Below are 26,795 nucleotides of genomic sequence, written 5' to 3'. Positions count from 1 at the left end.
AACCAGCTTAAAAGTCGGTTCCTCACATGCACTGGCTTCCGGGAGCCAACTACCACTGTGCGTAATTGAGTAACTGCTGGATTTTCCAGCTGTTACACGGTTACTTATGTAAACACATTTTAACATCCCTATTCCTGCCCTGCTGGCAATGAGAGAAGCAAACCGTGGGAAACAGAGAATGGCTTTGATACCCCAAGCCCCCCTGGGGCAAGCCCAGGACTCTGCACCCGATGGGCTGTGATGGGTGATTGGAGCAGGTCTGTTTCTCTCTGATTTTCAGTACCAAGCAGTCTCCCAGCACAGGAACGGCTTCAAGGTGGGGATGAAACTGGAGGGGATTGACCCCCAGCACCCTTCAATGTACTTCATCCTGACTGTAGCTGAGGTAAGATGTGGGCCTGGAAGGGCCTTCTGGGTCATCAAATCCAGTCTCCTGCTATTGCAGGGAGCCCAGTCACATGAGCCTGTCGATGAACTTCTGAAGTTCCAACTTGGCACTAGCTGGGTGGTTTGCCCCACTCCTCCCACGTGGAGACTTTTCCAGACCCTCTCTCCTCTGATGGTCTGCAGGGCGCTGCCATTCCGTGTCTGCCTGCGCAGGCACAGCTTTGGGCCGATAGCCCCTGCCTGCCTTTCCCAGCTCCTCCGCTGCCCTTTCCCTGCCTGTGCTCACAGCCAGGCTGTGGGAGGGGACTCCAGGAGGAGAGAGGAAATGCTGTGTGGTAAGCACCCAGCAGACCACTCACAGGTCACCCTGTTAGGCCATCAGGTCAACCCGAGGTTGGCTGGCCCTCAATCATACTTCCAAGTGAGAAACTCCACAAAGCAGCCATTTTGTTAGTTTCTTGCTGCTGGTGATATTTTTGCAAGGCCAGCAACCCCTTGCAAAGCACTTGGGAGAAAGAGAGGGGAGAATTTGCCACTGTGGGATCTTATAATCCTGGATCCACACCAGGGCTGACTGTGCCCGTTTCACCCTGTGCCCTGGTGTGCTAGGCCGGCAGTAAAGTCGGAACCTTTCAGTGGCTGTTGCTGAGAGTAGAGGTACTGGGGCCAGTGGCTCAGGGCTTGCCCTGTTCCCATGTTAAATGCACAGATCTACCAGACTTCAAATGCATTTCCCTGATACCTGCCACCTGCGTGTTAATATGGCTCTCCCGCCTCCTCAGCAAGCGATCAAGGAGGTAAGTGATGGGCTCTTGCAGTGCTTGTGCGTGGGCTGCTGGACAGGCTTCTTAAGCACGTTGCTTGAGGGGACGAAAGCACACACGGGGCAGTGCAGCTGTGGGCCTTCTCATCCTCCACTTCCCTTCCCTCCTTGCTGCAGGTGTGTGGCTACCGGATGCGCCTGCACTTTGACGGCTACTCTGAATGCCATGATTTCTGGCTGAATGCTGACTCCCCCAACATTCACCCTGCCGGCTGGGCTGAGGAGACGGGGCACACACTGCAGCCCCCCAAAGGTAAGAACTTGGTGACCTCAGGATTGTGGACATTGTTCCAGATGGGCCTTCCCTTGTGTGCTTGGGTGCAGGCAGGTTGTCTTGGGTAGAGGCTGTAGGGACAAGAGTTGTCTGTAGTACTACAGGGGAGGAGTAGGGTGTAGCTGTGACGTAGTGGGGGGTAACCTGCTAACTCTCTGGCTGCTGTCTGTAGTTCCACAGCAGGCAAGCGATGAGTCACTATCTGGTCCTTGAGCCACAGCCTCAGTTTGGGTGGGCACGCTTCATAGAACTGCTCCATCAGGACCAGCTTGAGCAGCTCCTCTGCGGTCTGGGCTCCGACTCCAGACACCCACTTGCGGCCGTATTGTGACAGGCGGGAGGCCAGATCCACATAGGTCTCCCGTGGCCCTTTCTGTACCCCCTGGAACTTCTTCCTGTACATCTCGGGGGTCAGCCCGAACTTGTGCAGCAGGGCCTCCTTGACTCGGTTGTAATCCCCTGGCTGTAGGTCCTCCAGCTGACTGAGCACTCCGGCCGCCTCCTGGCTCAGTGCGGGGATGAGCTCCTGCAGCCAGTCAGCTGGGGGGACCCGTTGCAGTCCACAGGCCCTCTCAAAGGAGCTGAGGAACCCGTCTATGTCGCCCATGTCCTTCAGTTGGGCCACCACGAGCCTCTCCAAGTGCCTGGCAGTCCCAGGACCCTGGGGCCCATCCGCACTTGGTGCAGCCGGTGCCCCGCCAGTTCTCCGCTCTGCCATGGCCAGCTCATGCTGTCACTTCCTCTCTCGATCCTGGCGGTCCCTTTCTCGATCTTGGCACTCCTTCTCTCGGTCCTGGCGGTCCCCCTCTTGGTCCTCTACTTCCAATTCCTTTATCCGCAGCTGGATCTCCAGCCGCTGCAGCTCCGCTGGGCTGGCCCTTGCCCATGATGGGCTACGGCTTGCAGGCCTCCTGGGAGACGCTGTCTCATCTCTCCGGTGGGTTCCAGCGCTCCTCCCCCTCTCTGAGCCTGACACACTCTCAGGGGGATCTGGCTGCTTCCCCTGGGGACAAGATCCTGGCCCTGTGGCTGGTCATTCTCTTCCAGCTGGGCAATCAGCTGGGCCTTGGTTGCTTTCCGCACAGGCAAGCCCCTCTCTCTGCACAGCCCCACCAGCTCTGCCTTCAAGAGTCGGGCATAGGCCATCTGCCTGCTGGTCCCCTCGGTGCAGACTTACCAGTCTAGTGCTGCAGCGCCGCACGATTCCCAGGAACCGCTTCGCTCTGTCTCCAGCACGCTTGGCTCCAGGGCTCTTGCTTCTATGGCGCCTTGTCGCTCGCCGCTGGAAGCTCCATCCACGGGGTGCAGTGCATCCCACTTCTGACACCAGTGTGACGGCGCGTTGGGGTTCCCCAGTCTCTGCAGCCCCGGAATGGCACGAACAGACTTCACCAGCCAGTAGAATACAGGTGGTTTATTGCTTCTCTAAGATACAGCACAGCGCAGATGTAATCTAGTTACAGGAACTGGGGGTTAAGAGGCCTCAGTGCCCCCCTTGAGATAGGGGAATCCCAGTCCCCTCCCCAGTTCCTTCTCCTCTGCTTTCCAGCCAGGAACTAACTCACTCTCCTCCAGCCCTGCCCCCCAGCCAGGGCAGCATTCTACCTTCCTTTGTTCCTCTCCATGGGGGTCAGCTGGCCAAACCAGTTGGGATACCCTCTTTGCATAGTGACTCACCACTTGTCTGCTCTGTGGAACTACAGACAGCAGCCAGAGAGTTAGCAGGTTACCCCCCACTACGTCACAGTAGCACAGTATGTTCGTCACCCCTGGAGATCTGGGTTCGAATCCTGATCAGATGCTGAGCCTTTTCGTGCCAGGCGTCCTGGTCCCAGCCAGGAGTATGGGGGCAGCACTGAATGTGCCAGGCCTGTCCTACAAGGGGCCAAGTGCACAGGTCAGTGGGGGCTGATTGCTTGTGGCCTGTTGTCCCTGTGGCTAGTACCAGTACTGCAGCATTCCCCCTGCTGAGCACAGGGGGTACCCACATGGGAGCGATGGTGGTGGTAGAAGGGAGATACTGCAGGAGGCAGTGGCCGGATGGTGCTTGTGCAGTGCTGTGAAGCACAGTCTAAAGCTGCCACCCCTGTCACTGGAGGTCCTGCTGCCTGTGGTGGAGCTCTGCTTCTCTCTGTATGTTTGTTCTCTCTCTTCTTTTCCTGAGGGTGTGTAGGTTACAAGGAGGAGGAATTCAGCTGGACCAACTATCTGAGGATAACGAAGGCTCAGGCAGCTCCCCAGCACCTCTTTGTAACCCCAAACAATGTGAGTGGCAGACCCCCCTTCTTCCTCCATCCAAGCACGCTCCTCTACATTCCCATGCATTTCCCACTCAAAGAGGAGCTCCCCACCAGTTTTGCGCTGCCCCACCTCCCTTCCCAATCCCAACAGCAAGGCTGCTCCTGAAATGGGGGGAACCTGTTTGTGCACCATGCACTCAAAGGACCCTGCATGTTAGTGGCTGTATCACCAACAGCCCCCATGTTGGGGTTTGGTCTCATAAGGGGGCTTGTTCGGACCTATCTCCAATACAGGCTGTGTCTATGCTGAAGGGGGAGTGTTGAGTACAAGCACTATACTGCAGGGAAAGCCTCCAACAGAGGGAAAAAGCCCTGGTAGGATGGAGGCAGCAGTGTAGATGTGGGAGGTCCTGCGTGGATGTGTAGAGAACTATGTAGGATATACACGGGGGAGGGTGGGTATGTAGAACACTTACTCCACTTCACTCGCCTTATGCCCCCTCACTGCCTGGACTGCTACTTATACCGGTGCCACTTGGGCATGCTGTGTTTGTCCTCTACATGCCACCAGGAATGCAGATGTAGCCACACACAGTTAGCACTTGTCAAAAGTATTTGTTTTAAACAATTCCAGGAAAACTTTTTTTTTTTTAATTTTAGACTTTTTTAACCAAAAAAAGGCCAGTTTTCCACCTGTATCCTTTCTTTTTCTCTCTTTCCTCCATGGCCACTCCTTTTTTTTCAGAGGCACAATGGAATGGAAAAAGGAGAAAAGGGAGAGAAAGGGGCAGGGGAGGGTGAGACCGGGAATATTTTTACAAAGAACCCTGGCAAAATATACTTGGCTGACATTTTTGATAATTTCTAGGGAATAGAAACCTCATCAGGTCTGAAACAGTAAATCGTAATCCATTGGCTTGCTGATAAAGTCAATACCAGCAAATGATGTGTGATCATCACTTTCTCATTCAGCTCAGTCAGTGCAGTATTTGGCACCAGGCTTCACATAAATGTGTATGCAGGAATTGTGCACACGGTGGGAGAGGAGTGCAGGCATCGGTGGTTTCGAATAAGAATGCCACCACTGTCTTTCTTCATGTCAGCCCCTAGTAATAAAGACTGGAAAGCAATACAGGCTGAACCTCCCTGGTGCAACACCCTTGGGACCTGACTGGTCCTGGGCCAGGGAAGGTCCATGTTGGTCCCTCTGCTGCTGCTGGCAGCAGAGAAGGTGGCATTGACATAGCAGGGACGGGGGCGCGTGGGGGAAGAGGCAGGGCGGAGCCCCACTGCTGGAGGCCAGCTCCTGGCCCTTGCTGCCAGCCATGAGCCTCCACCACTAGCCGCAGGGCTGCACTCCCGGCCCCTGGCTGTAGAGGTCCATAGCTGCTCTGCCTCGTCCCCTAGTTCCCACTCCTCTCCCTGAGCTTGAACATCGCAAAGAGCTGTCTGCAGTGCTCTGGGAGGACAGGGAGGAGTTATGGAGTGTGGGGCCCGTTTTTTCCCCGTGAGTGCTCCAGCCCCAGATGCCAGACCGGGGATGTTGCCGGATGAGGGAAGTCCTGTTTGTGGAGGTCCAACCTGTGCTGGAAACAAGTGATTGATTACCAGCCCTAATTCAAAGGGAAGCTGTTCTTGTCTGGGATTGCAGTGTCTAGCACACAAAAGCCTCTCAGCGTACCAGATCTGGCCCCCCTAGGGTTTGGATCCAGCCCACAAGGCAGTTCCAGGCCCTGCCCCCTAAGGGGCGTGCCCAACCTGTGGCATGCATGCCAGGAGGGAAGGGGGCCGGCCTCGAACCATGTGGCTGTGGCAGCAGCTCTTCTGGGGCCAGCCCCAGGCCGCATGGCCATGGCAGCAGCACCTCTGGGACTGTCCTCGGGCCATGGCACCTCTGGCTTCTGGGACGACCTGTGGCCATGGTAGGGCCAGCCCCGGAGTGCAGCAGTGGTGTCTCCTGCCTCCGGGGCCGGCCCGGGGCCATGTGGCTGCTGCCGGGACTTACCCAGCCTCCCGGGCTGGCCTGGGGCTGCGTGGCTGTGGCAGTGGGGCCTCCAGCCTCTGAGACCGCGTGGCTGCAGTGCCTCCAGCCTCTGGGGCCGGCCCTGAACTGTGCAGCCTCCGTGGCAGCAAGGCCTCCCTCCAGGGTGGCCAGGGAAGCGTGACTGCAGCCATTGCTGCACAGGGGCACGAAACCAGGTAAAGTTCCCCATCATGCCCAGACCCCCCCCACCTCAATCACCTTCGCTTCCTTCTCCCACAAGACCTGGGCCCCCCAGCTTGCTCCAATACCCTCCCTTGTTCTTGCACCCTCTCTCCTGGCTACACACTGCACCCTCCCTTGCTCCTGCTCCCTCCACTTGGCCAGACACCCTACTCCCAGCCTGCTTCTGCACCCCAGCTCCCTCCCAGATCCTGCACCCCATCCCTATCCTACGTGATGGCAGCCCTGTCTCGCACACTGTACCCCTCATTTTTGTCCCTACCCCAGAGCCTAAGGAGGTCCATAAAATCCACTAACTCCAGAACCCCAGAAAAGTAAATCTGGTCTATGGGAAGCCCTGAACCGCTGCCATAAATAAAGAAAACAGTTAAACCTTTTGTATTGAACTAGTATTTTAGTTTATCTAAAATGAAGTTTGATAAACTAACATGAGAAAGTTAAAACGCTTAATCTGTTCTTACTAGCTGCAGAAAATAAGGTCACTGTATCCAGCAGGGTAATTCTCAATCCTGCCCCTTCCACCCGAGGCCCCGCGCCTTCCAGGTCAGTCCGCAGCCACTTCTGAAATTTGTGTAGTGCCCCCCCGCCCCTCCAAAATTATTGCCCACCCCGATCTAGCAGAGCCTGGCAATCTCGATTCATCTGTATCTTCAAGATCTGTGAGCTGGATATGAGCTAACAGTGCGCCCTTGTAGCTGACGAGGGCTAATGGCATATTAGGGGGCATTAGGAGAAGCATTGCCAGCAGATCTAGAGAAGTGATTATTTGTCTTTATTTGGCACTGGTGAGACCACATCTGGGGTATTGTGTCCAATTCTCTGCCCACTCCCCATTACAGAAAGGATGTGGACACATTGGAGAAAGTCCAGCGGAGGGCAACAAAAATGGTGAGGCAGGAGGAGCACAGGACTTATGAGAAGAGGGTGAGGGATTTGGGCCTACTTAGTCTATAGAAGAAGAGTGATGGGGGATTTGATAGCAGCCTTCAACTACCCAAAAGGGGATTCTAAAGAGGATGGAGAGAGGCTGTTCTCAGTTGTGACGGAGGCAGAACGAGGAGCAATGGTCTCAAGTTGCAGTGGGGGAGGTCTAGGTTGGATATTAGGAAAAACTATTTCCCTAGGAGGGTGGTGAAGCACTGGAATGGGTTACCTGGGGAGGGGGTGGAATCTCCATCCCTAGAGGATTTTAAGCCCCGGATTGACAAAGCCCTGGCTGGGATAATTTAGTTGGGTTGGTCCTGCTTTGGGCAGGGGCCTGGACTCGATGACTCCTGAGGTCTCTGCCAGCCCTGGGATTCTATGACTCACCCTGTGACCTAAGTTATATCACATAACTTCCCTGTGCCTGCTTCCCAGGGGAACTGTGAGGCTAAATTAACTTATGTTAAAAGCACTTTGAGCCCCTCAGATGAAGGGCAGTGCTACTGCTCAAGCATTCCCTCTGCTGTGCAGGGCCTGATGGGGAAGCAGGCTAGGTGTGGAAAGAATAGGGACATGACCATAAGAGCAAACCAACTGGTGTATTTTCTGTTTCTCTCCTTTTCCCAGAATGCTGTCCCCACGGGATTCCAGGTGGGCACTAAACTAGAAGCTGTAGACCGCATGAACCCTTCCTTGATATGCGTTGCTACGGTGACGGACGTGGTGGACAATCGTTTTCTGGTGCACTTTGACAACTGGGATGATACCTATGACTACTGGTAAGAACATGGGCTTGTCCTTGCAGCGCCACTTCACGGCAGTGATTAATGCTGGATGATTCCTGGATTGTGTGTAATGCACTTGGCCAATTGTCTGATACTATCGCAAGGAGGCACATTTCTTCCTGCAAGCATGAGGAAATGGCAAATTGTTCAGGGACCAAGCAGGCCTAAGTGTATTCGTCTCTCTCCTTTTGTTCTGGGATTCGATGTCTCTTATTAAAATAACTAGACAGCCCTGAACCAAACCCTGGTTCTGAGCCCACCTGAACTTTGAGAAAGTCCAGACCCCAAGCCAAAATTTGCAGCTCAGGCCATTTTGGCTTAATTCTGGATACTTAAAGTCTGCTATAAATGTAGAATCTAAGTCCTGCTTCATAACCAGCAATCTCTGGCTGTCCCACCACAGCCCCATCCTGTCATCTGGAGAATGGCATGAAAATCGGATGGAATGATAAATATCAGCGAGACATAGTAATACCAGGGTACAAAATGTCTAGAAGTGTGTGAAATCCATAGGAATGACAGAGTAGGTTCTGCAGGTGGGCGAGTGGTACCATATGGAAAATCAATCATCTCTCTATATAGCTAAAAAAATTCCTGGGGGCCGACAGAGTGACATCATTGTGTCCAAGCCCCACTCACTCCCAGGCTGGCCCTCCCCAGAGTTCACATGGGGAGCTGGCTCTGCCTGTGGCCCTAGCCCTCCCCTCCCCTTCCCAGCAGCCAGGGGGAGAGCTGTAGCTGTCGTTCTCGCAGCCTTGGCCCCAGCCCTCCCTGAAGGCAGAGGAGGGGAAGAGGTGGGATGGCTGTGGCCCAGCCCCTCCCAGTGACTGTGGGAGAACCGGACCCAGCACTGCTTTGGCCCGGCCACTACGGCAGCTGGGAGGGAGCCAGGCCCAGTGTGGCTTCAGCCTGGACCCCCTCCCTGTGGCTGTGGGGAGAGCTGGCCCTTGTACGACCTCACCCCGGTCCCCTCCCCGTCATCCGGGGGGGAGGGGGCAAAGAGCCAGAGGTGGGAGAAAGGATGGCAGGGGGGTCAAGAGCTGGGGACAGCCGGGGAGGCAAAGGCCGGCGTGGTTTCATCCGCTTCCCGGTGGCCAGGGGTGGGGAAGAGCTGGGTTCGTGGTGGGGCAAGGGTCGGATTGGCCTCTCGGGGTGGGGGGAGAGCCAAGGCCAAGTGGCTTTGGCCCCAGGTCCTCCCTGGCCAACTGGAGGGAGAGAGCCGGACCTGCTGTGGCCTCGGTCCAACCTCCTGGTGGCCAGCGGAAGAGAGCAGGGCCTGCCGCGGCCTCAGCCCAGTCCAGCTGCCCCTGGCGGCCAGAGGAAGAGAGCAGGGCCTGCCTCAGCCCAGCCCAACCCCCCAGCAACTTGTGGGGAGAGGGAAAACTGGGGCTGTCATCCGGGGTGGGAGAGACCTGGGGCAGGCCAATGGTGCCACGCCTTGGCCTGGCCCTTCCCAGCACCCAGGGGGAGAGCTGGGGCTTCCTATCCCCAGAGAGAGGGGGGTTGGTGAGCGTAGCAAGCAGGGGCGCAGTCCCCTAGTAGTGTTAAATATAATAAAAATCTTAAATGACTCAAATGATACCATAGGAATTCCATGCCTGAAATAATATGTATAGCAGTAGGAATCGTAGACCAAGATGGTGATTATAAAATGCTCACGGAGGTCAGGCTATAAAAACAGAAAACCCAGTAATAATGAGGGATTTAAACTGTCCCATATTGTTTGGATCCATGTCACTTCAGGACAGAATGCAGATACAATTTCTAGACACCATAAATGACTCCTCCTTTGAGCTCCTAGTCCTGGAACCCACAAGAGGAAAGGTGAATCTTGATTTAGTCTTAAGTGCACACAGTCTGGTCCGATAGGTGAATAGAGCTGAACTGCTTGGTAACAGTGACTGAAATGTAATTAAATGTAACATCCTTGAGAGGGGGAAAATACCAAAGAAACCAACCCTGGTAGCGTTTAACTTGGAAAAAGGGGAATTAAACACAAAAAAGCTAGTTAAAGGAGAAGTAAAAGAAATAATCATGAATGGAATGCCTGCAAGCAGCATGGGATTTTAAATACACCATAATACAGACTCAAACTAAATGTATACCCAAATAAAAAAAATGGAAATCAAATCCCACTGAGAAAAATAGAAATTAGCATAAACTCTGGCAACTCAAGTGTAAAACGTATAATTAAGCATGCCTAAAAGGAATTTGAAGAACAATTAACAAAAGATACAAAAACTAAGCACATTTTTAAGTACATCATAAGCAGGAACTTTGCCAAACAATCGATGGGGCCAGTGGACAAACAAGGTGCTAAAGGAGCACTCAAAGAAGACAAGGCCATTACAGAGAAGCTAAATTAATTCTTTGCATCAGGGATGTAAAAGAGTAGTCAATTAGTGGATTACTCACATTTCCCCCTTTCCCTTGCTGCCTCTATATCAGAGCAGGAGCCAATGCTGGGGGGAGCTGGCTTAAAAGCTGGCTCTCCACCCAGCACTGTCTCCGCAGTGCTTCTCCATTGGGACTCCCTGCGGACAGGGGTTGCTGGACCCAGCAGTAGCTGGGACTAAGCAAGCCCAGCTCTTGCTAAGTCCTCGAGCTATCTCCACTCTGCAGTTTAAACATCTCTGCAGTTTAAATGTAGTAGGAACCAGGCTGCCTGTATGCCCGGCTTTTGCTGCATTTAAACTGCTGCACTGCAGTGGGGATTGCTCCTTCTGAGCATCTTCTCTTATTGTAGTCCATACAAATTGTATCAACTACACAATTACCCAATTACCCGCCTCTTAATACCCTTACTTTGCATCTGTCTTTACTACAGAACATGTGAGGGAAATTCTCATAATCAAGTCAGTTTTTTAGGTGATAAATCTGAGTCATTGTCCCAGATTGAGTCATCATGAGGAAGTTTTAGAACAAATTGACTAAATTAAACAGCAGTAAGTCACCAGGACCAGATGGTATTCACCCAAGAGTGGTGAAGGAATTTAAATAGGCAATTGCAGAACTACTAACTCTGCCATGTAACCTATCACTTAAATCAGACTGTCTACTAGATGACTGGATAGCCAATATAATGCTGATTTTTAAACAAACAAAAAAGGCACCAAAGGTGATCCTGGTAGTGTTAGGAGTATAAACCTACTTTCAGTACCAGGCAACTTGGTTGAATCTGTTGTAAAGAACAGAATTATCAGACACATAGATGAACGTAGTATGTTTGGGAAGAATCAATACAGCTTTTGTAAAGAGAAATCACATCGCACCAGTCTATTGGAATTCTTTGAGGAACACAAAAAACATGTGAGCAAGAGTCTGTGTATATAGTGTACTTGGACTTTCAGAAAGCTTTTGATACAGTCCCACGTCAAAGGCTTTTCAGCAAAATAAGCAATCATGGGATAAAAGGGAAGGTCCTCTTGTGAGTCAATAACTGGTTAAAAGGAAGCAAAGGGCAGGAATAAATGATCAGTTTTCATAGGTCAATAGTATGGTCCCCCCAGGATCATTACTGGTGCAGTTATATCTTTATAACATATCTGAAAAAAGGGGAAAAGAGTGTGCTGCCAAAATTTGCAGACGATACAAAATTACCCAAATTAGCTAAGTCCAGAGCTGCCTACAAAGAATTACAGAGGGATCTCAGAAAATGGGATGACTGGGCAACAAAAAAGGTGGATGCAATTGAATGTTAATAAGTGCTTACATTGTGGAAAACATAATCCCAATTATAAAGACAAAATGATGGGGTCTAAAATAGTTGTTACAACTCAGGAAAGATCTTGGAGTCATGGAAGGTTCTCTGTAAACATTTACCCGCTGTGCAGCAACAGTTAAAGTAGCATACGGAATGTTAGGAATCATTAGGGAAGAGATAGATAGTAAGACAGAAATATCAAAATGTCCGTCTATGGCATGCCCACACCTTTAATACTGCTTGCAGTTCTGGTTGTTCCATCTCAAAAATAGATATATCATCAAGTGATCCCCCTCTGTCACCTTTTCCCCGCCTCTGACAAACAGGCAAGGATGGTGTCTCTAGCCTATCAGCCATTGATGGACTGATCCTCCATGAATTTACTTAGTTCTTTTTTGAGCCCTGTTAAAGTCCTGGTGTTCACAAAGTCCTCTGACAGAGTTCCAAAAGCTAACTGTGTGCTCTGTGAAGAAATACATCCTTCTGTTTGCTTAAAACCTGCTGCTTATTAATTTCATTTGGTGACCCCCTAGTTCTTGTGTTATGTGAGCAAGTAAATAACTTTTCCTTATTTACTTTCTCCAGACCAGTCATTATTTTATAGCCTGTGTCATATCCCCCTTAAGTCTCCTCTTTTTTCTAAGATAAACTGTCCCAGTTTTATTCATCTCTACTTATACGGTGGCCATTCAAAGCCTCTAATCATCGGCGAGGTGTGCTTCAGGCACCTCTGGGAGCAGAGGGCAGCGCAGAGAGCCAGCTGTCCCAGCACTACCCCTTCTGCCTGAGCCCCCGCCCCTTCTGGGAGCACGGAGGCAGGCTCTCCCCACCTTGCACACGGGCCTGGCGATGTAGTCAGCTGACCTGCAGAGGCCCACCCTTAACACCTTGAACGTGTTTCACACTTGTGATGGTTAATACTGTACATTACTCATGGCCCACCTCACCTCTTCCTCCACCCTCTTACCCCGCCCGCCGCTCCTCACCCAGTTCCACCCCTTCCTCCAAGCACGTCAGATCCTCCCTCTTTCCCTTCCCTCCTAGTGCCTCCTGTGCACCACTGAACAGTTGTTCTGCAGTGTGCAGGAGGTGCTGGGAGGGAAGGGAAGGAGCTGGTTGGTGGCCCTGTGGGCTGCTAGTGGATGGGAGAGAAAGGGGTGCTGGCTGCCGGTGGATGCAAACAACTGATATGAGGATGGGGCTGATGTGAATCAGCACACGTTCTCCTATTGATGAGCAACAGATAGACAAAATGATGGATAAGGAGACGACATGTGTCCAGGACCCCCTGCATTTACTCCTTTATGTAACACAAGAACTAGGGATCATCAGTGAAATTAATAGGTAGCAGGTTTAAAACATGAGGAAGTAGTTCTTCACCCAACGTACGGTCAACATGTGGAACTTCTTGGCAAGGGATATTGTGAAGGTTAAAAAGCACATGAGAGCTCAAAACAGAGCTAGATAAGTTAATGGTGGATAGGTCCATTAAGGGATCTTATTAGCCAAGATGGTCATGGACACGTCCCCATGCTCTGGGTGTCCCTAAACCTCTGATTGCCAGAAGCTGGGCCTGGTTGAGAGCGAGTGCATCACTAGATCATTGCACCGATAGGGAATGTCCAGCCAATACACTCACCTCTTGTCTATAAGATGCCCTGGGCATGGCCCCATTAGCAATGGACTGCTCTATTCGTGCCCTGTCTGTGGGAGAAGGAAATGTTACTGCCCTTGTCTGGTGATTGTTTGGATTGTGGGTCTCTGAAAATCTCCAGTCCAGCAGTGCCCAAATGTTGTCCCCCAGAGGCCTATTCTAGGGGCTGGAGCTGCCCCTATAGAGCAGATTTCTACCACCCTTGTCTTTCCTACGGGGTTGGGACCTGTGGAGGCTGTAGGTCCCAGTGTGCTGTGCACCAGAGATGTGAGTGAATGGGCCCAGGATTGGCCCCAAGACCACAGACGACTTAGCCTCGTGCGGTACCTCATTGTGAAACTAGGCAGGCGGGTTCCGTTTTCCTCTCCAATGGCAAAGGGCAGGGAACATTTCACTCCCTTGCCCTTCCCAGCGGTGGCCACAGGAGTAGCGAAGCCGAGTTACACACAGGCCCACTGGCTTGGTTTATTTCCCCCTTGGAAATTTGGGACCTGATGTATATTTTAGCACTGCCCATGGCTGGGCCTGCAGCCCAAGGGATCACACCTGTCTGTTGAGGAGGAGCTCAGCCACAAGCTGTGCTTTAGGGTGCATAGGCTGGCTCGTGGCTCGTAGGCCATGCTCCAGCCCCCAGGGAGCTGTGCTGTCCCTGCTGGTCCCGTTCCTGTGGCAGGAGACCTGCCTGGCTCCTGAGGTCCTGTGCCCTGCCAAAGCGAATTCATGTGCATGCCCTGGAAGTGACTGTACCTGTACCCCCTTTGATTGTGCTTGTGTGTGCTGCAGGTGTGACCCCAGCAGTCCGTACATCCACCCTGTCGGCTGGTGTCAGGAGCATGGGAAACCCCTCACCCCTCCTCAAGGTGAGTACATAGCCAGAGTCTGCACCTGTGCTGGCGCTGGCCTTTAGGAGCTGAACCGCAGGGAGCTCCCTTGTGGTTTGTTGAACACACTTGGGATCACGCACTCATGCCCTGACTCAGCTGAAGGCCGGGGGAGTTGTGCTGGACTAACAAGGTCCTTGGGCTTCTACCTGGGGGAGCTGTTAAAATAAGGACAGGCTGTGAGGCTGCTGCCAGCTATTTTTCACTTGGCCAACATAAAACACTCCCAGCCCCTTGCCAAGTGCCGTCCCGCAGGCATTTCCTGTATCAGGAAGCATTATAATGAGAACTCCGCTAGAGGGCACTTGTGTAACCTACGCACCTAGTGGGTGTGGTTCACTGTCCCATGCAGCGGCACATAGACCACTGACAGCGAGAGTTAAGAACAAGGGAGCTCTACAGCCTGAGCTGGCTTTATAGCTCAAGCAGTGGAGGCTCCTACACTAAGCACTAGAGGTCCCAGGATCAGATCTGCTCGGTGGTGGTTATACTTGCACACCATATGCGTGTGACCCACAGCCAGCCAGAGCCAGTGTGAAGAGGAAGGGAAGGAGCAGAGAAATGCTGCACTGGATTTAGCTGTGCAGTGTGCTGGTTCTGCCAGGCCAGTCAGAGGGTTAAGGGAGAGCCCAAGCTGTTGGACGCTAGCACGGAGGGCGCAGAAGGAGCTGACGTTTCCAGAGTTCCCTCTGGCCCCAGTGCAGAGTGAGTGCTGCATGGATCTTGTGGGGAAGCAGGGACTTGTGGGATATGCCTTAGTGGAGAAGCCACTCAACCTGCGCATTGTTTTCCTGTCTAGACTATCCTGACCCTGACAGCTTCAGCTGGGAGAAATACCTGATGGAAACCAGAGCATCTGCAGTGCCAGCTTGGGCCTTTAAAGTGGTGAGTGCCGGGGCCTGGCCCTGCCCCTGGCTCTGCTGGTGCAGTCATGAGCCGGTGAGCTCTGGGCCTCTGGAGACTCCATTATGCCCATGTGGGTCTGTAAAGGGGCACTGGACAGCTACTCCCTCACACAGTGCCGTGCCGGTGGGAGCCCCAAAAGCAGGCACGCCAAGCCTGTGTTCCCTGCAGACACTGGATTTGAATTCATACCCCAGATCTCACATTTGGACCTGTGCATGACAAGGTTTGCCTGATGGGCCGAGCCACAGAAACCATTGCCATGGATTGTCCGAGCCTGGAGAGCACTGCTCAGCAGGGCCACCCTGGGTGAGGGGGGAAGCAGCAGCTCAGTAGCATTCCTCCCTCTTGAGTTTTGGGGTGTGACGCAGGGAAACCAGTTTGCCAGCCTGGTTTGTTAGGACCAGGGCTGACCAAGAGAAATGCAGTGCACTGAAAACTGCCTCTTGACAGGCAAGCAGCATCCAACCAGCAGCCATTGACCCAGGTCTTCTGCTCCAAAAAGCCCCTCCTCCTCCTGAGCAAAATGTTTCCATCCTGCATCAGCATCACATTGATCTGGGCCTGTCATTGAATTAATCCAGCCCTGCCCCCGCCAAGCACATTGTCCTCCCTATTCAACTCATTAAACTCCAGAGACTCACTCTGGGCTCCCACCTCCTTTGTCCTTTGTCTCTGCCCGACAGAGAGTTTTCCAGGCTGCACATTTATTTTTAATGTGGGAGCATTCCAGAGAAAACCTTAAAACCCCCAATAGACGTTCCTATACCCATCGCCTGTCAGGCTTATGGAGTGTCAGGAGGCCAGAGTCCATCCAACTCTTGCTAGGAAGGATTGGGGGCCTGCTTGGACAGAGCGCCCTGTCCTTTGCTGGCTCAGAAAAAAAGGCCTGAGTCTTAAGTGCGGGCTGTGTGTCCAAGTCCTCTCTCTGGTGCTGTCTGGACGTTCTGCTTTGACCCAGTATGTGAGAGCCTCTCTAGGGGGGTGGCAGCTCTCTAGAGGTGCAACAATCTGTGTGAATTGGCCCACTTCCTCCCTCCCCCATTGTTAGTTCTTGGAGGGCTATGGCTTCCTGCTCCGACTCTTGCTGTCCCACAATGATACTGTGACACACTGCTGTGATATTGTCAGCCACCGTGTTACCTCTTCAGTTCAGCAACTGAGAACTTCACTGCGGCTAAGCTATGTGTCAGCTCCCTGGCACACCAGCATGTCTGCCCTGCCGGCAAATGCTCCAGGACTCTGCCAGCCCAAACCTTTCCTAGCAGGTACTAAGTGGTGAACTCTAGGTCCCGAGTTCTTCACAGATGTCCTGCAGCGCATAGCTCCTTCTCACTGTAACAACCACAGAACCGTGTCAAGTTCCCCGCTCCTTCCCAGAGATGGTACACAGCCGCTTATTTATTTCACTGGAGTGGATAGATCCATTATGCCAACCACAGCGTGGCATTGGACTTATTGTAAAAGTAAAACAAGTTTATTAACGCAAGGATAGACATTTCCATAAGATCTGGAAAAGTAAAGCGATTAGTTTAGGAACGAAGCTGAGCGTCTTGAAAACGTCTGTATTTAGCAGCATGTTGTACGGATGTGAGACGTGGGTGATAAAGAAAGATTCGAAGAGAAGGATATTGGCGTTCGAGAGGAGTTGTTAGAGCAAGATCCAGAGAATAGGATGGATGCAGAAGGTCACCAACGAGGAATTATATAGGAAGATACAGCCAAAAGAGAACCTACTGCAGAAGGGTTATACAACGGAAGTTACAGCTATTCAGGCATATCTGCAGAATGAATGACGAGTGAAAAGTTCAGACCCTGGTTTCGGCATAATGGATGGTACCAATAGGAGAGGCAGACCCCGCAGAAAATGAGGAGATGATATAGGAGATTGGTGCGGAGCTAGTCTACAGAAACTCAGCCACTCCGCACTGGACAGGGAAAGATGGAAGGAAATAGTGAGAGAGGCATCGGACACCAACGGGCATTAAGCCCATGCTTGATGATGAAGTACATGGCATTGAGACAAAAAGGGTTACAAAGAAACAAAAGTAAAATCGAATCTAAGACTGAATCTTGGCTTATCCAACTAGAGTATTGTGTTCAAAGTTTTTCAATTCAAAAATGTTTTTTGCAGTGAAAATGGGGTAGGTTCAGAAGCTAAAATAGAAAAGAACAAGTTAAAATTACTTAGGCAATTTAGATGTCTTCAAGTCACCAGGGTCTGATGAAATGCATCCTAGAATACTCAAGGAGCTGATAGAGGAGGTATCTGAGCCTTTAGCTATCCTCCTTGAAAAATCCTGGAAGCTGAGAGAGAGTCTAGAAGACTAGAAAAGGGCAAATATAGTGCCCATCTATAAAGAGGGAAATGAGGACAATCCAGGGAATCACAGACCAGTCAACTTCTGTACCTGGAAACTTAATGGAGCAAATAATTAAGGAATCCAAACATCCAGAAGATAAGTCAGCATGGATTTGTCAAGAACAAATCATGTCAAACCCTCTGATAGCTTTCTTTGACAGAATAACAAGCCTCGTGGATGAGTGGGAAGTGGTACATGTCTAGACGTGGGTAGGGCATTTGACACAGTCTCTCATGACCTTCTTGTTAACAAACTAGGGAAATACAACAGTTAGATAACCATTCCCGGAGAGTAGTTACCAGTGCTTCACCATCATGATGTAAGGGCATAACGAATGGGGTTCCATAGAGATCAATTTTGGGACTAGTCCTATTCAATATCTTCGGTGATTTAGAGACATGGCATAAGATAAATAGAATGAAATTCAGTAAGGACAAATGAAAAGTTCTTCTCTTAGGAAGGAACAATCAGTTGCATGCATAGAAAATGGGAAATGACTGCCTAGGAAGGAGTACTTTGGAAAGGGATTTAGGGGATGTGGTAGATCACAAGCTAAATATGATTCAACAGTGTGATCCTGTTGCAAAAAAAGCCAGTGTGAGTCTGGGCTGCATTAACAGGAGTGCTGTAAGCAAGACACAGGAAGTCATTGTTCTGCTCTACTCCACGCTGATTATGTCTCAACTGGAGTATGGTGTCACTTCTGGGCACCACATTTTAGGAATGATGTGGGGAAATTGAAGAAGGTCCAAAGAAGAGCAACACAAATGAATAAAGGTCTAGAAAACGTGACCTATAAGGGAAGGTTGAAAGAACTGGGTTTGTTTAGTTTGGAAAAAAGACTGAGAGAGGAAATAACAGTTTTCAGTTTTCTAAAAAGTTGTTGCAAGGAGGAGCAAGAAAAAATATTCTCATTAACCTCTGAGGATAGGACAAGAAGCAATGGGCTTAAATTGCAGCAATGGAGGGTTAAGTTGGACACTAGGAAAGACTTCCTAACTGTCAGGGTGGTTAATCACTGGAATAAATTGCCTAGGGAGGTTATGGAACCTCCACCATGGAGATTTTTAAGAGCAGGTTAGACGTATACTGGTCAGGGATGGTCTAGATGGTGCTTGGCCCTGCCATGAGCACAGGGAACTGGACTTGATGACCTCTTTCACGTTTTCGTACTCTGTGATTCTTCCAGCATGGCTGACCTGTTCTTTAGTCATGCATGGAGCGGAGCATAAAGCAACTCCACCCTGCTCTAGTACCCTACCTCCTGTCCAGACCCCGTTAGCCCTACTACCACCCATCCCTTCACCCGCTACCTTCCAGGCCCCCCACACCACCCTGCTCCTGCACCGTCCTTCCCACCCAGACCCCCACACCTCAACCTGCCCAGACCCTACACCCAGACCCCCAGCCTGCTCTCCAGCAGCACCCTCCCACACACTGAACTGGCCCCAACTCAGAGCCCTTGGGGGGGGGGCACAAAATGTATTAGCCCTGGGCCCTCAGAAGAGTTAATCCAGCCCTGCAAGCCCTGAGCCCCTGCCACATGGGGCTGAAGCTTGAGGGGAGTGAGGTGAGTTGTTTTTCTTCCTGCTTCTCAGTTGGGGGCCACATCTGTGAGGGGTTTTTCCCCTCTTTTCACTTGAGTACCAGGTTAGTGAGGGGTTTTTGGTTTTGTTTCTCACTTATATGTGGCCCCCAACAAATTTTTCTGTGGGTCCATGGTCTCCAACCCAAAAAAGCTTCCCCACCCGTGCTTGAGGTCTTTAAAGGCAGAAGGTCTATGGCTGTGGGCTGGGTTATGCTGAAAAGTTAAATTGGCATAGCTACATCTCTCTGGAGAGTTAAACATCCATGTAGTTAAGCCGACCTAACCCCCAACAGCCTAGCTAGTGCCCCTCAGGCAGCTGGAATACATACAGCAAGAGAGACCCCTTTCCATTGACACTGTGTGGTTGTTGCTGTGCCACTGTTGTTTGTGTAGACGTACCCTGTGATGGCAAGTGTGTTGGAGAGAAGCAGGGGGTGTTGAGAGCTCCAGGACGTATGTGGGAAGGGTTGGGGGAGGTATGTAGAGTGAGAATGAAGGGAACAGGTGCTTGTGGGCAGCCCTCTGACCCTCTGTACCTTCTGCCTCAGCGGCCACCCCACAGCTTTCTGGTCAACATGAAGCTGGAGGCAGTGGACAGGCGGACGCCCTCCCTCATCCGCGTGGCCAGCGTGGAAGACGCGGAGGATTACCGGATAAAGGTGGGATTCCTGTTTTCTGTTTGCCGCCTGTGTTTAACTACCACTGTAGCTTGATCCTCCTGCCCACCCTCATCTTATTGAGACCGATGGAAAGATTCCTGTGCAAAATGTGTCTGTGTGCGTTATGGCAGGGTCAGGCCAGAGGCCTGCAGCAGAGTGGGAGAAAGGCAGCCCCAAAAAGGCAGAAGACCTGCTAAACAGAAGCCGTGGGCAACAGGACAATTAGAAGCAACTGGGAGGGAGCTGGCTCAGGCAGATTGGGGCCAGCTGACTCCATTGCTGGCTTGCTGGAGACCTTTAAAAGCCTCCTAGATTGGATGCCGGGGAGAAGCGTGAGAGGACGGGAGGAGAGGAAGAGGAGAGACAGAGTTACAGGAAACCAGCACAGCTTTAGAACAGAGGGAGGGAGGGAGAGGGAGTCCCGGGAGGAGAAGCTGCGCTCCCTACCCCAGAAACCAGCTGCAAGCCCTGACCCCTGGGGAAGGGGGGGGGGGCGGGAGACCGGCCTGAGCAGTGGCCCGGACAAGACGGGGGCCTGCCACAGCGAGTGTGTGCGATCCAGCTGGCCCGCTTGCCCACCCTGAAGTTTTTGTCTTCCCAAGAGCAGATCTAAATTAAGGGACGGCCGCGTGAGAGCCTCTCGGGCCTTGTCCTTGCTCCCGTCCCAAGTCTGGGATGAATAAAGGCAGTTCCCACCTCTTGGCGTGACTGTGCCGGGCTGACTGCACACCGCTTACACTGGCTCACGTCTTCATTCTCCCTGAGGCTAGAAACGAAAGGGGCTAGGGCCTGGCACACAGCCCTCTAGTGCCTCTGTTTTAATTCTTCCCAGCCCCGGAGCCCCCGTGGATTCAAAACTCGTCAGAGATTGGCTGTGGCGGTTAAGCGGTGACCTGTCGACTTGTCCCCTCAGGTCCATTTTGATGGCTGGAGTCATGTCTATGATTTCTGGATCGATGCGGATCATCCAGATATCCACCCCGTGGGATGGTGCTCAAAAACCGGGCACCCGCTGCAGCCTCCTTTCAGTAAGTCCCCGTGCCGATGCCAGTGCCATCACTGCAGCCCCATGCCACGGGCACTGTAGTGAGGCCTCTCCCCAGGAGTGCTTGCACTCACAGCACCTGCCCAGTAAGTGCGAGACCTTGTAGCAGCCTGGGCTGTCACTGGCCCCGGGCAGCAAGCACAGTGACACCCTGAGCAGTGCAGTGCAGCCCACTCCCTAGCGCAGTGCGCACAGAGCAGTGCTGGCATCCACACACACCCGCCCCGCTCCACCCACCACGCACCTCTCAAAGGGAGCTGCACTAGACTCCACTCAGCAGCCCCATTGCCCAGCGCTGCCCTGTCGTGGCAGTGGACTGACTCTGTGGTGATGCTCTGAAGCCAATGGACTCGCTCTAGTGTTACACCGGTGTCAGCGAGAGCAGAGTTTGGACTGTTGGCACCGGTGGAAGCAGGATCAAGCCCTCAGTGTGTATCAGTCCCTGTGCGGATCCCGGCAGGTTTTACTCTTACTGCCGGTTGGTGGTTCTCCCTGGAGCGCCCCCCTCTCCTGCCTTTTCTAGTTCAGTCCCGTGTGTGAGGCGGTTCCCAGCATTCTGCAAAGTGACTCCACTGACGTGGCTCCTTTGCACTCAGCAGACTGGCTCCCTGCAAGCCTGTGGTCTGACGCTTGGCCCAGGGGCAGACCCTGGGCCCAGCTCCCATGGCTCGGTGTGAGTTCCTGGAGAGGAGGGAGCAAAGGATTGGGCCCAAAGAGGGTTCAAGGGTGGGGAGGGCGGGGTTTTGCCTATTGCAGCTGCAGGCTGCTGCCGGAGGCAGGGAAAGCCGTGGGTGGGGTCCAGAGGAATGCGCCAACTTGCAGTCAGCAGCCATTACAGTTGGCACGTTCACCAAGCACTTGTGGTGGGACGTGCTGGCCCCTGGCAGCGTGGTTGCTAGGCTGAGGTAGTAGACAGGTCACTGGCTCCGAACCTATGGCCACCTCTCTTTTGTCTCTTCTTCGCTCCAGGGCCAAAGGAGCCAGCTGCTTCTGCCCACGGGGGCTGCCCAACGTTGGGCTGCAAGAGCATCCCCCATACCAAAGGCTCCAAGTACAGCTTTCACCACAGGTGAGGTCAGCCCAGGCCAGCCGCTCTGCTGCTGTGGGAGTCCAGCCCAGCGGCCGGTGGTGGGCCAACAACTGGGGACTCCCCTGTTCTACTGCTAACTTTGGCCTATCAAGCTTCCCACAGCTCAGAAACCCCCACCTGGCCCCTCAGGCTCCTCCCACAAGCTGGCAGCCCTCTCCTCCATCCCACTCAGCGCTCCCCCAGCTCAAGGCCACCCCTGCTCTCCTACCCTCAGGCCTGGAGAAGCAGGAGACTGCAGAGATGGCATGTGCTGAATGAACCCCCCTGTGTGTATTCCCTGCTCTGGGCCTGCCCCTCTCTGCAGAAGCCCACACAGCAGAGAATCCCGGTGGGGCCAGGAATTCCCCCAGTAGCAGCCACGTGGGCCCCAACCTTTCCAGGCTGCTTTAGGTACCACAGTGTCTGCAGTGTGGCTGATGGGGCCGGGCATTAATGGGTGGGGTGCTCCGCCCTCCCCTGGAGAAGCTGAAATCCGTGTGCTATAAAGCACCGTAGGCTGAATGAGATGTAGCCATAAACTTCCTCGTGCCCTTTCAAATGCCTTTCTGGCCCACTCGTAAGAGACTCCGTTGAATTGGGGAAGGTGGAGCCCAGCCCCTGCACTGGAGCAATGGGAGATATATGTTATAAAGCTCCTAGTCATGAGAATCTCAGATCATCTGGCTCCTGAGGATTTCACTAGTCCCAGCCATTGACCGATTCCCTGAGACCTTGCCCCCCTCCTCTGACTCTACTGGCTTTTGGGCCTAAGGAGTCACCTGGGGAGGAGAGGAGTAGAGGCGGTCTGACCCCCGGTACCTGTGATGTATGGCAGGGTATTCCCATGGGAAGTGTGGTGATTTGATGGAACCATGGCCGGGATTTCAGCCAGAGCCCATGTGACTGGAGTCTGGTGGGATTTGTGCAGGGAAGTTTGTCCTCCTTGGTCAAGCACTCTGTGAGCGGGCGGGCTGAGGCTGTTTGGTGGGTGGAGATAGGGTAACAAGCAGCCTGGGTAGCAGCAGGCTCCTGCCTTGTGCACTTCCCATCCCTGTCCAGGGCTTGCACCATTTAAAGTGCTTCTCCCCCTTTCCCTCTGTTCTCAGGAAGTGCCCAACCCCAGGCTGTGACGGTTCCGGACACGTGACGGGGAGATTCACGGCCCACTACTGCCTCTCAGGGTGCCCCTTGGCAGAGAAGAACCAGGGGAGGCTGAAGGCCGATCTCTCAGACACCGAGGCCTCGGCTCGCAAGAGGAACCTGATCGGCTTCTCTCAGCGAAAGAAATCCCGACACCACGGGAGGTAGGGAGAGTGGGTAAACAAAGCCTGGCCTGAGGAGCATCTGTGTGATGTCCTGGCTTAGCCGGACTTTGTCCTGCTCTGTGGCTGGCCAACAGAGAATGGCCACCTGCTGTTGCTTCTATAAGTGGCAGCACGGCCTACTGGACAGGGCGTTGGGCTGAGAGGTGGGTTCTGTCTCGGGCTCTGCTGGTGACCTTGTGCCCCTCTCTGTGCTTCAGTTTCTCTTCCCGTTCTTTGTCTCCTCTGCTTTGCCTGGCAGCTCTTTGGGGCAGACTCTCTCGCACAGACCCTGTGGGGTTCTCACCTCAGAGAGTTGTTGTGATACTGCCCCTGGCTCACTGTCAGCCGACGGTCAGGGCTCCCTATATCTGTCCCTTTATGACCGGCTGAAGTTCTTTTAAATTGTGCCTGGTTCTGTTACAGCAACTGAAGGAGTCAGGTTAAAGCTTAAACAGTTACAGGTTTATTGAGGAAGCTTATAAATCATATGGTTGCAATGGCTATTGCTCTATTTCTTAACTACTAGCAAAATATAGATCTTAAAAATGGTTACAAAGAAGATAAAGCTAGAAAAATAGAAATAATGGTACCAAGTAACAGCTTACTTTTTCTATGTGTACACTTAAGACAGAGGACCACATCCAGGTACAATTTTTACCCCCTTCTGTGCCTCTCGACTCCAGCATGTCAGGCCAGGGCCGGTCCCTCAATTCCTAGGAAAGACGAAAATACGAGGTGGGCGTCTCCATAGAACCTCGGGAGGTCAAACACCTAACCCGACCAGCAGGTAGAGGGTAGAATGACACTCAAAGTGAGTGTGTGCTGGACCCATCTTTTATACTCATGGGGTCACGTATTTCTCTTTCTTGTCTGTCATGCCAAATGGGGCTGGTCTGTCTTCTGTGAGACCAGTTCTTACAAGGGAGTTGTGAACTTAATTTACACTTGTAAGAGAGATAACTAAATTGGAATTACTGGGGATTCTTTTCTCAGTGGGAAATTCCTCTCCCAGGGACTGTGTGAGTGTTCGAAACAACATAGGTGCCAGCCGGGCACTCTCGCATATCCTGATCTTGCATTAAAGCAGATCAAAGCTTAATGGCTATGCTGATTGCCTTAATCGCTCTCTCTCCACATATCTGTTTTTTCAGCTTCTCAGGATCAGATGAGCCAGCATAGACTATGCTGATTTTATTGCTCCTTCTCTGCCCTGTATGCTTCAGAGAGGCAAATAAGATGGATGATATGGGGGGTTAGTCTGTCTGGCTACACTCACGGAGGAGGGTAGAGAGCTGTGCTTTGGAGTTAGGCTATATCTGTGTTTGCATGTCTTCCTGGATACTAATCCATGTACCGCTAGCACATGTACCTGTGCTGAGTGTCCATCTGTGCTGTGCACAGGCATACACCTGCAGCCACATGTTTCTTTTTCTGGATGTGATGCTAGCACTACCATTGCGGGGCGGGGGCTGTCTCACGGAAGACATTCTGGGAATGTCCTTGCTGCGTTTTGCTGGTTCTGTGTGGTACCTTCACACAGCTGGCATCAGCAGCTCCTACTTATCTCTCCCTTCTGCCTAACTGCATTGAAGAAATCAAATGAGTCCATGAAGATACTGTTCAGATCATGCCACTGCTCGTGGGGCAAAAGTTCATGTGTTCCAGTACCAGCTACTGGATAGATCGGATCCAGAAAAATTTGAGATGCCAAAGATAAGATGACCAAATGGGAGAAGATAAAATCTACTGGGTCACATAGAACAAATGTGTTGACTGACTGGCAGTATAGCAATGGTGTGCCCTTGAGTGGACCACTGTTTCTGGTCCCAGCGAGCCAGCACAGTGTGATGGGACCTCATCGTCTTGGAAATCTGGATGACAACCCAGTGGCTGCAGAACTTTTCAGTGAAGAAGCAGAACTTCATGGAGTTATGCAAGCAGCTCACATCCACCTTCCACTGCCAGATCTCCCATTTTCTGAAAGCCATACCACTACAGAAGCAGGTGGCTGTTGCCCTTTGGAAGCTGATGATACCGGACAACTACCATTCAGTTCCAAAACAACTTGGAAAGTCAGTATCAGCAGGGTGATTTTACAGGTTTGCCTGTAATCTACACAGACCCTGAAATTATAGTGGGATTTCTGAAATGTGCAGGGCCCATTAATGGAACACACGCCAATCCTTTGATCACCAAAAAGGGTGAATGGATATGTAAACTATGAAGGTTATTGTTCACTCATTCTCCAAGACTTAGTGGAAAACCAACACGGGACATACAGGAAAGGTTCACGACACCACTGTGCTCTGGAGATCAGGATGGGGAAAAGAAGGAACTTTATTCCCCTGTGTGACGGCGCGTTGGGGGTCCCCCATCTCCTGCACCCCGAAATGGCACAAACAGACTGCACCAGCCGGTGGAATAGAGGAAGTTTTTTGCCTCTCCAGGTTACAGCACAGCACAGATGTAGTCTGGTCACAGAGCTGGGCTAGGATGCCTCAGGCCCCCTTGAGATGGGGGAGACTGGGCCCCTAAACTCCAGCCCCTTTCCCTAGGTTGTCTCCTCCATGCTCTCAGACAGCAACTAAACTCACTCTCTTCCAGCCCTGCCCCCCAGCCAGGGCAGCCTCCACGTTCCTTTGTTCCTCTCCATGGGGGGTATCTGGTTCAACCGGTTTGGCATCACCTTTGCATAGAGAGGTTTTCCCTGCTGGGTCTTGCTCCAGGCAGCAGAGGTCACCACAGCCCAGCAAGTACCCCCACTACGTCACACCCTGATACAATGTGATTCTTTTCAGTGGTTCTTTCCCTCTTCCACCAGCCTGTTTTTATTATGGCTCAGGAAGCAGTGCTCTAATGCCGCCAACTGTAGCTTGCAGACTGATGATAGAGTGCACTCTCGGGCACCTGAGAGCTCATTGGTGATATCCGCAGACCTGTTTGGATGCCAGAGATGCCAACCCAGTTTGCATTATCGTCGTGTGCTGTGCCTAGCATAACAAGTGAGGCCAAAGGGGAATACTTCCAGAACATCTGGGTGCAAAACCTGTAGAGGCAGCTGGCGCCCATCCACATGCACCCTCCTAATTCCTGGTGGGCAAGAGAAATTTGTGATGCTGTTTGCTCATACACTGTAGATGAGTATGGGCCCAGAAGGTGACTTGGGACTATGCTGAGGGGCACTACAGTATCACGATGCTATGGTGCTGCTGGAAAAGCTCAGTAAAGCATTGCCACATACTGGTATTGTGACATACCTCACTGGATTGCAGTGACACTAGTGTCCTAACTGAAAGCAGGAAATTGGGTGAGGACGCTCAAGGTTAACACCTCTGGTCGTGGTTTTGTGCTGCAGAGAGTGTACATGACCAGCCTTTACTGCCATCCTTGAGTAATGTTTTGTTCTATGTTCAGAGTCATTTATGGGGAGTAATTAAGCATTGTTATAGTCATTTGAAAACAGTTCTGCACAGGGGTTTTGGGAGGGGCTGCACATATTCCTTCTTCACAGTGTTTTCTCGCACCTTTGCCCACAGCACTTATCCAGTGCTATGCATGAGTACCCATATGGCTGTAAGAGGTGACAGTTTGGTGGGGGTGGAGATGGAGTGGGGTTAAAAGCACTGTTCAGTGTCATGTATCTTCACTGTTAATTGTCTATTAAATCATTAACTACAACACCTTTAGGGGTTTCATTCTGGTGCTTTGGACAGCAACAGTTATTCATTGCTCTGAACTATGGTGTGGGTGGGTGGGTTGGTTTATTTTACGTTAGGAAAAGTGTGGCTGTGGGTACAGAGAGAGGGAGAGGCAGGAAGAGCATTCAGTGTATTTCTTTGGCACCACATATTTGAAGAACTGCAACCCATCCCTAATATGTGGGACCTGTGTTTGATCATACTGGGAAAGTAAGGTGCATCCGTGAGTGATGTGAACAGTAGCTCTTGCTTACAAACGCTCCTAGAGCAC

The 26,795-nt window shown here is 52.0% G+C and overlaps 1 protein-coding gene across 1 annotated transcript in view; it reads left to right on the top strand.

Moving 5' to 3' along the window:
* The window catches only part of L3MBTL1 (L3MBTL histone methyl-lysine binding protein 1), a 73,406-nt gene that overhangs the window by 30,885 nt on the left and 15,726 nt on the right, over positions 1-26,795 (top strand). The window contains exons 9-18 of the mRNA XM_075901377.1: positions 281-385; positions 1,328-1,463; positions 3,658-3,749; positions 7,500-7,651; positions 13,798-13,874; positions 14,695-14,780; positions 19,298-19,408; positions 20,322-20,436; positions 21,423-21,522; positions 22,629-22,826. Coding sequence (XP_075757492.1) covers positions 281-385; positions 1,328-1,463; positions 3,658-3,749; positions 7,500-7,651; positions 13,798-13,874; positions 14,695-14,780; positions 19,298-19,408; positions 20,322-20,436; positions 21,423-21,522; positions 22,629-22,826 — 1,172 coding nt within the window. The remainder of the gene's footprint in view (positions 1-280; positions 386-1,327; positions 1,464-3,657; positions 3,750-7,499; positions 7,652-13,797; positions 13,875-14,694; positions 14,781-19,297; positions 19,409-20,321; positions 20,437-21,422; positions 21,523-22,628; positions 22,827-26,795) is intronic.

The sequence above is a fragment of the Pelodiscus sinensis genome, chromosome 18 (genome assembly GCF_049634645.1).
Source record: "Pelodiscus sinensis isolate JC-2024 chromosome 18, ASM4963464v1, whole genome shotgun sequence".
NCBI classification, from domain to species: Eukaryota; Metazoa; Chordata; order Testudines; family Trionychidae; genus Pelodiscus; species Pelodiscus sinensis.
Note: the sequence above shows the minus strand (reverse complement) of the source record. Positions and strands in the feature narration are given on the sequence as shown.